General features: G+C 35.2%; 2 protein-coding genes and 1 long non-coding RNA gene across 4 annotated transcripts; 2 read left to right on the top strand and 1 right to left on the bottom strand.

Moving 5' to 3' along the window:
* The first annotated feature begins 5,232 nt into the window (after positions 1–5,232).
* Positions 5,233–5,853, top strand: LOC121050066 (F-box protein At3g07870-like). The gene has a single exon (XM_040508642.1). The coding sequence runs from the start codon at positions 5,233–5,235 to the stop codon at positions 5,851–5,853; it is 621 nt and encodes a 206-aa protein (XP_040364576.1).
* A 25-nt stretch (positions 5,854–5,878) lies between these two features.
* LOC121050065 lies at positions 5,879–6,951 on the top strand. Its single transcript, XM_040508641.1, has 3 exons — positions 5,879–6,178; positions 6,551–6,707; positions 6,832–6,951. The coding sequence occupies exons 1-3, from the start codon at positions 5,898–5,900 to the stop codon at positions 6,949–6,951; spliced, it is 558 nt and encodes a 185-aa protein (XP_040364575.1). The 5' UTR covers positions 5,879–5,897.
* A 1,986-nt stretch (positions 6,952–8,937) lies between these two features.
* LOC112169275 lies at positions 8,938–12,142 on the bottom strand. 2 transcript variants are annotated; one of them, XR_002924606.2, is made up of 4 exons: positions 12,018–12,142; positions 10,845–11,277; positions 10,614–10,691; positions 8,938–10,307 (listed from the first exon to the last, which is right to left on the bottom strand). It is a non-coding gene; the product is annotated as an uncharacterized LOC112169275 (long non-coding RNA). The 2 variants fall into 2 exon arrangements; XR_002924605.2 differs by having other exon boundaries at positions 10,614–11,277.
* Positions 12,143–12,150: the final 8 nt, after the last annotated feature.

Genomic DNA, 12,150 nt, shown 5'->3' with positions numbered 1-12,150 from the left:
TGGGATTTCTTAATCTCAACTTTCCAGCAGTTGAAGAAGACATGGTTATAGAAGGCAGTTTTAAACAACCTTTCGATTGCTACATCTCTAGAAAAGAACTAAAGACATTGTTAACAAGTTTCATCATCCGAGATAATGAAGAACCATCCACCATTTATCTCAATGCTCCAAATCTCGAAAATCTTGTCATTCAGGGCCCGGCTAAAGATTTGCCTAACTATGTTTTGGAGAATGTATCTTCCTTGGTAAAAGCTGAGATTGATCTCCCTTTTGCAGATTGTTTGAGTCCCCGGGGAAGTTTGTTGCTGAGTAGAATATCCGGTGTTGAATATCTGTCTCTTTCAGTTCCTTGTGATCTTGTGGTAAGGTCTATTCCTGTTTTTGAAAATTTGAAGCAACTGAAGCTATTTCATCTTAGTAGCCTTGTCTGGTTAACGGAGTTTCTAAGGAAATCACCTAATCTAGAGTATCTTGTTCTGGATACTAGTCACCCCAAATGGAGGGATGCAGAGTATATACCAGGATATCTTAATGAGAGATATGTTCAAGGATATGCGCTGTTCAATCCACCACAAACTGTGCCTAATTGCTTGTTGTCGCACCTCAAGACTATCTCATGGAGTGCTTTCATGGGAGACAAGGAGGAGTGGGAAGCGGTGAAATATTTGTTTAAGCACGGTGAAGTTCTCAGTAAATTTACTATTTCAGCTTATGTACAGGTCACAAAAGAGGAAGCTAAGAAGTTGTGCAAAGAAATTTTAACATTGCATAAGTGTTCAAAGACTTGTGTGGTTGAAGTTATCTGGGATGTTTCTGATCGAGCTGGTCAAAACTGATTTGCAGGCTGTTATTCCTGTTAGTGAATGATGAATGATGCAGTAATGCATGCAGGGGTGCAATTTTGAAGTGCGAATAAAACTTTTTGCAGCACTTGTTTCATGTTTACAACATTTATGACAAGACTTCCATTCTCTAACCTCCTTGTCTAGAATTTTGATTCTTCATTTCATGAAAAAGAGGATCCAAGAATTGATTATGTCCATCACTGCTTCTCTTTATAAATTATTCTTATTTGCATGTAATTCATAAATCTTCTTTTCTTCTTAAATTAATACAAATAAAATTTAATGATCGATAGTGTAAACATCACATTTAACTTTAACGAAAACCATAATAGCTCTTTGGTTTTTAAATACAATCACTAATATTTTTGAGTTTTTTAAGTACTGTTCGTTTTAGCTGAATTAGCCTAAACATGTTTGGGAGATCTTAATCACACAGAGAACACAAAGTACGTAGTTCACTTGATAATCGGGCTACATCCAATTTGATGCCGTGGAGCTTCCCATGAAAGTGAAGGTAGGGAAAAACTTTCTTTGTGGTTTAAGCGTGTCTTCAGTATTTAAAAGTCGAGAATCCTATTACAACCCAAGTTGCATATATAACAAGTCGGATTAATTAAGCCTAAGAGACACAATACAAGTCAGGTGGTATTTGATTAACAGCCGAGATTTCACATTGCACTTCAATTTCTTTATTAGAGATAATTAGATTAAGGGTTTTTGTCCATTTACCCCATTTTTAGAGATTTTTTTCCCACTTACCCCATTAAGTTTTTTTAATTCTCTCTTACCCAATACACTCTAAGGGAGTCATCCCTAATACCCCATTAAGATTTTTTTTTTTGTTTTTATTTTTTTTTAATACCATTTTACCCCTCACCCATTTGTTACTTAGAGAGAGATAGAGAAAATGGAAGAGAGAGAAACCATAGGAGACTTCGCCGGAGCCCGTCACCGGCAGCCCGAATCCGGTCACCGGTAATACTGCCAACTTTCTCCGGAATCCGGTCACCGGTCACCAGCGATTCCGGTCACCGGCTGCCGCCCACCGGAATTTGCTGAAAATCTCACCGGAAAGTTTTTTTTTGCCCCCAATAGACATCTATTGCCCCCTAATAGAGGGGCAATAGACGTCTATTGCCCCCCAATAGACGACTATCAGCCATGTATTGCCCCCCAATAGACGTTTAAATTACCGAAATGGTAATTAATCTTCCTAAAACTACACAAATAAAACTTTGATTAAAGAAAAAAAACGAGGAGATTATATCAATTCAAAACGTCTATTGCCCCCCAATAGATGTCTATTAGTCCCCAATAGAACTTTCCGTAGCCGGAATGAAAACTAATTTTTCTAAAATTAGACAAATTTTTTTTCTTTCCTTCTGTACTCATTACCAAAAAAACAAAAAAAAAACATTGATTTGGGCACCCAGAAAATGATCTGGGCACCCACCTATCTCTCAAGCGGAGGTCGAATTAGGCACCAGATTGCAGGGACATGGGCGGGTGTGCTGGAGGTCGAACTGGACAATTGGACGGTGCCCATGTTGAGAGAAGAGATTGCCCAACTTGATTAAACCTCTGAGTAGCTCCTGCACTAGAAGCCGACGAGCTTGACCTAAAACCAGCGTTGGGAAGGAAGGCTGGCTTCGACGCCGGCGACACTAGATCTCAAACTCCACGACCTTCACTATCGGCCTCGCTAGAGACGGCTTCCAATACGACAACGGCAGGGAAGCTGATCATAGAGGTCGGACCTTGAATTTTTCTCGCCGGGTTCGGAATCCGGCAGGGGGGAGAGTGAGAGAGAAAGAGAAGCTGATCGTAGAGGTCGAATTCGGAATACGGCAGGAGAGAGAGAGAGAGAGAGAGAGAGAGAGAGAGAGGCTAATCGTAGTGGTCGGATTCAGAGAGAAAGAGAAGCTGATCGTAGAGGTCGAATTCGGAATACGGCAGGAGAGAGAGAGAGAGAGAGAGAGAGAGAGGCTAATCGTAGTGGTCGGATTCGGAATCCGGCAGGGGAGAGAGAGAGAGAAAGGGCTGTGAATCATGACTGGAGAGAGGGGAGAGAGATTTGCATGGCAATATTGTAGTTTAATAATTAAGCTGAGGGTATATGTGTTATTTCTCTTTAAATTGTGTTAATGGGAATAAAAATATTTTGCTGGGGTAAATGGGATAATTGTCTCTCATTTTGATGCTTTGGGTCAAGGACCCCCCCTCAAATTTATTTCCTTTTCCATCGTGCTAACTCAATCGTTATTGATTTTTCTTTTTTACATGACTAATATGTCCTTATTGAATGTCTTTCCACATAAAAAGCAAGAATTAATAGGATTAAAATTAGCAATCTGATTAATAATTTAATATCATATTTGATGCACATCTTTCTTAAATTATTCTTATTGATTTGGTATAAAATTATGGAATTGATATGAAATTGAATAAGATATTTAATGTAAATCATTCCAAAAATTGTTCTAACTTAAAAGATGTCTTCTATAAGTTAAGAATCTTTCTAAAGCAATATTTCGATAATGTTTTTCTTCAACACCAAAGGTTCTATATATGGTCGTGGCTCTTATATGTAATGTCAAGAATTTTATGAACGTGGTTCTCCTTCTTTAGCATTAAGCTTTCTTTGGTCAAGGTTTTTTCTTGTCAGCCCTAAACGATTGTGGTCCTTTTGGTGTAAATCATTCCATCGATGGTAGCTATTCTTCTTCTTCTTCATTTTTTTTTTCACATTTCCTTCTTAACTTACCTTTAACCTGGAAAAGAATATGCGTGTGTGTGCGTATATTGTTGGTTGACAAACCACTATTGAATCTTATTCTAAGGTAAACATTACTTAATTTTTGTAGTATATGTATTAAAAGCTCAAAATTTCAGTATACCTCATATTAGGTATCTGCATATTAGGTATATAGTGTTAACTTGGTCACCTAGGTGAAAATAACCAATATCTCTGAAATAATAAAATAAAATAAAAAACTGAAAAAATTACATGTGTGAGATCTTAGCATATTGCATACAAAATTTCGTATAAACTCGTCAATTCACATGGTACACCAATGGATTAATAGTATATGTGCATTGCAAGCGTTGCCAATGATACTCGCACACAAAACTGTCTATATGTGTAGCATATCCCATCCACTAATTAATTTGTATATATCAAAATAAAGGTATTAGAATTATTCAAAATAAATATTTTTATTTAAAGTCATCATCTATACTATTATTAAGAAAAGTGACTTTGTTAGCCAAAATAGATGTGAAAAGACGACTTAATCCTTAGACCATAGATTATCTAAAAATATTTTTTTAATAAATGGATGTTATAATCGTAATAAACAAAATAATAGAATAAAATTTTAATTTATTTCCCCCTAAAATCTCTCTCTATAACTTCCCACTTCCACAGTTCCACAGCAAAAGAGGAGGAAAAAAAAATACAAATTCCAAAACTCCCCACGTTTCTCCAATGATTATTATTATTTTTTTCTTTTAAAAATTAAACCCACACACAAAGTGTGTTTTGGTCTAGTTTTAGTTTAGACTAGCCTTCATCATATATACTCTACATGTGTAATAGTTTTATTTATTTATTAAGAAAATAAAAAAATAAAAAATAAAACAGTTATTGCAAAGAGAAAAGTGAGGGTTGTGGGATAATTTTCTTTATAAAAATCTAGATTGTAATTGTCATATTTAGCCTTCTGATTTAATTTTTTTCTTCAAAGTTTTTTAATCTTTCAGATCGAGTTAAATCTGTCTAAATTCTCATTTTTAAAGCCTCTTCTCTTAATAATAGTATAGATTATCGTCGTAGTTATTTTTTATTATTTATTTATTTCATGAAAAAGAGGATCCAAGAGTTGTCGATTAAAAAAAAAATATACCAAATAAATGAATAATTTTAAAACTAAAAATCAAGCATATGGGCTGAAACTCTGAAAGGCTTTAACCCGGTTCGTTCAGTTATAAACCAAAGATTTAACACTTGCGTGTCTTCTAGTTTAGGGTTTTCGACTTGGAGATCTTTCTTCAGTTTGCTTAGGTTTTGCCTCCCACCCAGATCGATCCTATCTCCAATCTAATGCTGAGAGAAAAGAAACGAAAGCTTCTTCGCATATCGTCACTAAGGAAACCAGATCAGAGACAAGAACTGCAACCTAATTTTCCATGCAGATTCCATTCACTCCCACAAGTCTTAGTAACTGACATTCTTTCAAGTCTCTGTTTCAAGACGGTCGCCATATGCAGGTGCGTTTGCAAAGCATGGCTTTCTATTACTTCCGCCCCCAATTTTGCTCATCTCCACTATTCAAAATCTATCGACAACCTTGGTTTTTTTAGCATAGCAAACCAGACTATCACCTACATGAAAGAAGAATGTGCTACTTCTGATAAGTACATAGAACTGACTTTCGAGCATATGTTAAGAGAGAGGTTTCCTGCTTCTTTATATTTTCAGTTTATAAATTCGTGCAATGGTTTCATTTGTTTAGAAGGAAATCAAGGAAGGAGTATTATAGATGAGAAGAGCTTTTATGTGTGCAACCCGGTTACGGGCGAGTTCATCACTATCCCGCTAGCTAAGGAAAAGTATATAGAGAGGGATGCATTTGTGGGACTTGGTTTTAGCGCTGTGACCAATGAGTACAAGGTGTTGCAAACGAGCACCTCCGTTTACGACCAGGGGGAGAAGGAAGCTGAGATTTATACAATCGGTAGTAGAGGAGTGTGGAGAAGTATTGGAAAGGCTCCTGTGCAACGTGTTGAATTACCTATGAATTCTTATTTGCACGGAGCTCTTCATTGGGCTCCATCACTTTCGGTTTTTTCTCCTACAGGCGAGTGTATACATTCTTTCGACTTTGAAAAAGAAGAGTTTCGACGACTACCCCTACCAAGCTGCGTTGTACACGTGGAGGAGTCATGGTACAAGGAGAAGGCATGGAGGTTGGGGGTGCTACAAGAGTACAAGGTTGTCTCTTTTTAGGTGTGCGAGGTGAAGAAAATTTTAACGAATGTGACGTGTGGGTTATGAAGGATTACGGAATCCAAGAGTCTTGGACTAAAGATTTTGTTATAAAAAACTTGCAGCTTCATCCGCCATCACTAGAGTCCTATAGACTATATTATGAACCAGTTATGTTTTTGAGTGATGGGAGCATTCTAATATCATACTGTAATGAAGTTTTCATTTCTTATAACCAAGAAATGGATAGTTACTTGAAAATCGAAGGTTACTCGGGAACGATAATTGCTTACCATCCAAGCTTTGTTTCCCTTTGCACTTTTTCAAATGGAGCGAAAGTTGAGAGGTACTACTTTTACTTTAGTGGCACAAGTTTCGCTACTTTTTTCTTTCTTTCTATTTTTATGATCAAGTGCGCTACATTTTTTGGTTAATTTTAGTTATTCTTTTTATCGTTGCAATTCATGTTTTGTTGGCAACATGACATTTTCAAACCCATATATATGCATATGAAAGTTTAATTTGGAATGATGATATTCAGCATCTATGTCTCATCCGACTTGAGAAGATGAAAGCTTGAACTTAATTGGAACCTCTTATTTATTTATTTATTTATCTGACTCTAGGTTTTATTTGAGCTTGTTTATGCTTTTTGTTAACAATGAATTTGTAAAATACATGATTATTGTTGCATGCTTAATTACCCTATGATATGCAGGATAAGAGATAGTAAGATGTATGACAAGTTGTGTGCTGAATTTTATGATGACTATGCTGGTTATGAGGTGGTGCCACCCCAAGATTCCGAAAAACGTAACACCTGCTCCGACCAGTCTGCTCTTGTAGAGGGTCTTTCAAAGGCCACAAAATCCTCTGTGAGTTATCATAGTTGATCACCTCACATCCTGTTTTCCTAAATCTATATGTGCAGTTGTTTTACTGATTTTATTCGTTTGCTGTTAGCGTCTCCTTTTGCTGAACAAGTTTGTTTTATTTCAGCTGGATTCCCCTTGGAGGATTGGGACTCAATGTGCTCGATGCGATGGAAACCTGGGTTATGTTTTCAGAGGCAAGGGGTTTGCAGTGTGTGAAAATTGCTTCGACAAAGGTTTTTTCTGAAGAGCGCACTTTAAAAGGCTCTTCCATGGCTTTCATAATCTTTCTTTTTGCTAAATAATGAAAATATATAGTAATTTAGAGCAAGATTTTAAATTTCTCCGAAATTGACGGAAATTTCCGTAATTTTGAAGTACCGAAACGAAATTCATATGCTATATCATTTCCTTCAGAAGTTTCCCGAAATTTTCCGTGCATTTCCACGAAATTCTTAATTTCCGAAATATCTACACACACAATATATATTTAAAAATTCACACCAAAATTTCTTTAAAATTTCTGTTAAATTTTTATGTCACCTACAATGAATTTTTACTTCATACTTTTATAGAAAAAAAATATGAAATTTTGGTTTTTTTTTTTTGGCAATCAAGTTGAATACAAAGTTGAATGCTCCAACCATAACATGATTTCCTTTTTGCTTCGTCTCAAATATTGTATGCTTCATACACTATAACATCATATTAGGTAATTCCACAATATCCGATATATGGATTGCATGTGGAAAGGGAACAACACGTACACATACAATAACCATGCATGTGATAAAATACGAAAATCATTTCCAAAATTCATGTACTTGGGAGCAGTATTGTATGATACTAGATGAAAGCAGTTCAACCAGCTAGATCGAACCACATCATAGTAGCTTTTATATTCCTTTTGTTGTACTTGTTCATTTTCATTCACGGGGTTTTGGTTTTACGTGCCCCGCCCCACCCCTTGTAATTTTCTAATTATTAAAAAAAGTAAATCATATTTACATTATCAATATACAACACATTATCAATACACATAGATAAAAACACTAGTTTAGCAACCTACTACAATACTAGTTAATTACTCGTCCATATAAAATATCATAATTATATTATACATGTATAATTTTAGAGATGTTACATTGTAAATAGGTTTATTATAGGTTAGTTTAGTCTATGTAAAAGTTTCATTCAAAAATATCATTTTAGAAATGCAATTAATTTGATTTCTTTATTTTTAACTGAAATTTCCACCGAAATCGAAACTTTCTCCGAAATTTCCTTAATTTGAAGTACTGAAATCGAAACCGAAACTGAAATTTGAAACCTTGATCTAGAGAAGTGTGGCTGAAACCTTTTGTTGAACTCTTATTGATAACTTTATTAAAATATTTCATATATATATAAAAAAAAAAAACTTTATTAAAATATTTAACTTGAGCAATGGGATTTTTTCCCCTCATCTCTGTAGTATCAAACTCTAGACGTATTGATCGATTAACCCTTAATATGCTCTATACACTCTGATGGTGGATATTGTCTCCGAAACTGACCGAGTTTATATTCTAGCCTACGTGCCTACATGGTTGAGTAAGTCATCTAAACCCTACTATGTTAGACTTACATGAACATTCAAACGTCTACTATTATTATAAGCCGGCCTTTCCAGGAGTCCGTTTGTGTAAATCATAAATTGGTTGAATGAGTTATATATACATGTTTATTTTGTATGTGTTTGTGTTTTTTTTTTTTTTTTTTTTTTTTTTTTTTTATACAAAAAGGAATTCATTAGATGTTGAAGCCCTTCAGGCAACTCAAATAAAAGCAACCTCATTTAACTAAACCTCATTTGTGAAGAGAATGTCCTATATTTTGGAAAAGCATCAGCTGCAAAGTTCACTTATTTAAAGATATGGTTAAAAGAGATGCAATCAAAAAGCCTTGCCAGCTGTTGAATGTCACGGATGATCTTCATAATTCTCCAAGGTGGTGTGAAAATACCTCTTACAACATCAATTATAAGTTTTGAGTCACCTTCTACATTAATACGTCTTAATATTTTGTGTTGATGCGTTAACATGCAAATAACCTAATTCAACCAATTCTATTTCATGCGAGTTTCAAATAGTGTAGGAATTTACATTTACCAAAAAATTACATGTTCATTTTATGTTAACAGGTTTACATATGAAGTGTTATAAAAAGTTAGTACTACTGGAATACGAATTCGTATTTTTGAAAGACAATGTACTACTGGAATATGAATTCACACTTAACATGATTAAGAGGAAATGGTAAAGCATGATTCCAATCCGCCTCATTACCATCTCTTCTGGTATGATTACTAGATCATAAGCCCAGTAAATTGAACCGGACCATCAGACCACTCAGTAATTCAACACACTTGCCCAATCTTACATTGGCCTCTTTTTGTGGAGAAGACCTTCCGCTGTGTTGCTTGACTGACTTGAGTGGCATGACGGCCAATCAAAACCCAACACATAAAAAGAAAGTTTTGAAATTGTCCTTACTCATTCATCATCAAATACCAAAACCACCCTACCCCCTCATATTGGTCAGCCGTATCATCACGTGGCACGGCGGATGTACACAAGTCCAAAGACCTCATCCACGTGAGTCCGTGCGAGTCCCTCATCCATAGCAATGGGTATAACACAGCCACTCAAACCAAAGCATAATAGAGATAGATTATTACGATCAATGATTAATTTTCAATGATTAGTTTTGAATGCTAATAGAGTGATGTAAATGAAATTAGGGAGCCAAAGGTACCAATTTATATGCTAATTGCTTACTCTTCCCCACAACATAAAGTAAAAATATATCATATATGGTTTACTTTCAGCTGGCCACTTTTTTGTCCTCCTAGCTAAGCTTGAAAGTTACATTCTTTTAAAGAACATAGAGGTTACTAAAGTCAAAATTAAAAACTATTCATATGGTTTGCATATGACCTCCACGTTTTCTTATGCGACTCTAGTTCCTATTCAGTATGCATAATTTGTTTCTCACATGTTTATTGCTTGATATGAACTTTGTGTGAAGTGGTGGTAACAGAAAAACCATGACAATAGAATATATATATATATATATATATATATATATATGCTAGCAACACCAACTGATCATGCATCTGGGTGACATATGCAACTTTGTATGCATTTTTAAAAAGAACCACTCTAAACAGACACTCAACATGGGATTGTTTTGTTGGTTGTACCATCTTGGTCGACATAAAAGAAACTCAATATCAAAACTCCAAAAGAACTCTCCAAATTAAAAATTAAAAAAAAAAAAAAAAACAAAGAAATAGCTTTACCTTTCCTTGAGAAAAATAAAATTGCACCCCCGGCATGACCAGAGAGCAAATAATATTGGTCCAGGCCTTTAGCTGCTTATAAACGTAAAGGTGTAAAGCTGTTAGCTTGGACACTGTTTCATCGTCATGACTTGCATTTTCAAACCAGCAGTACTTGAACTTGCTGTATGCCTGTATCATTTGTAGTGCAGGTCAGGGTACAAAGCCATTTTGCCCAGCTTCCTTTTCAGCTTATATTGTGGTGATCCTCCAACTTGAACCTTGGAAAGTTGAACCCAGTGTATGTATCAGTTAAGTAATAATTAAAAGCTTAAAGACAGTCTCTTTCTCTTTATTATGATAAATTAAACATCAATTTTAGTACCCAAAAAATTCTATAAGTAACTATTGCATTGAAAACCTGTATCCATAGATAATTGTACAGCAATCCATAAACTAAACAAAATAAATGCTTCATGCATCAACATAAGAACCACCATTAAGGGATTAAACAAATAAGGAAAAAAAAAACAATTCATCAGAATCAGCATCGACCCAACTGAAATAAAGGCTCAAATTTGCGATACCTTTTCAGGAAACGGCGCCATACTGCCCTCCTCTTCTTCTTGGCCAGAAGCCTTATTAGCACTCTTCTCTCTCTGTCTCTGTCAATCAACAACCAAAAGGAAAGAGCAGAAGATCAATGATTAGTTTAGGTACGGTACTATCAGTTGAAAAACTTCTTATGAAGGCCATGGATTCAAGAATTAAAAAAATTGACGTAAAGCTTTCTCAGTGCACAATTTAGTGCTAAATACCTCACTAAAGTCACAACTTGGGTCTGGAATGAATCAAGTCTTTTCATCAGTTAACTTCCAAAAAAGAAAAAGAAAAAAGAAAAGGAAAGAGATTAAGGAAAAGGGAAGACATGCATGTCCAAGTGGAAAGAAAGGAAATATGCCCATGTCCAAGGAAATATACAGACTAAATGGTGCATTATCAATAAATATTACTTTAAAAGCTACCAGTATGATTCTGTCTTAATTAACTTTTGATTTAAGAATTCTCAAAAGGTTTAAAGCATTAAAAAGCTTTAATTTGAAAGGACAGATTCCCTCTAAGCGCTCCACTTAACGATTTGTATTGTTCACAAACCCTTCCAGATTGGGTGTTCTGTGGAGCAGCGCTGCCTGAAATATTACGAACCAGTTTCAATTGGTTCAAATTACTAAAAGCAGGGAGATTTGAAGCCTGCAGGGGAAATAATGAAAGTAGTGATGATCAAATATACAGCCATCCAGAAGTTAGAAATTTACTGATATATGCAATTTCGAATCATAAATTACCACTGGCATGGATAACTATAGAAATCAACCACGAAATCACTACATATACTTGACAGGAATCAAACAGAGGAACAATGTAAGGCCTGAGAAAACACCACAGCCTAGAGTGTAAGATGAACAACCCAAAAATATAAAATTTCAAAGGAAAATTTGTTACCAGACAAAACAATCCAAAAATATAAAATTTCTCTGGTTCCAAGTGATTGAACAGAAAACATTATTATTATTATTTTTTATGCATTTCAAAAGCCCCAGATCTTGGTAAAGCCCCTGGAAAATCAAGGTAAGAATCAGATTTTACATACTCAACAACATGGATCACTTGAGAATAGTGGAAATTGCTGTGTCAACCGAAGCCAACAAAGGGGAGTAGAATTCTGAAACTTTGGAGAACCCAAGCAAGATTGAATAATTTATTCAAAACTCGGCGAATACAAATAAAAAAATACCGCATTTTCCTTGTTTTTCTCATTGCACAATTAGTGAAATCCGGTAAAGAACGGCATAGACATAAAAGATGAAAGCAGACCCAATCAAAGAAATATACCTTATCTCATCTAAAAGCCCGATCTTTAATAGAAACTAAGATCAACAAGAACCCCAATGAAAACCAAAAAAAAAACATAGAAATCGGGAAAACAGTACCTTCGATGATAAACCTTTCAAGACCCAAACGGAACTCAAACAAACCTCTTCTCCCCTTCTCTCGATTCCAACATCTTCTATCGTCTTCGTCAATTCCAGTCTCCTCTATTCTAAAATGCATGCCGCCCTCACA

Source organism: Rosa chinensis, chromosome 6 (genome assembly GCF_002994745.2).
Source record: "Rosa chinensis cultivar Old Blush chromosome 6, RchiOBHm-V2, whole genome shotgun sequence".
In the NCBI taxonomy this organism is placed as follows: Eukaryota; Viridiplantae; Streptophyta; class Magnoliopsida; order Rosales; family Rosaceae; genus Rosa; species Rosa chinensis.
This window is presented reverse-complemented; position numbering and strand designations above follow the sequence as displayed.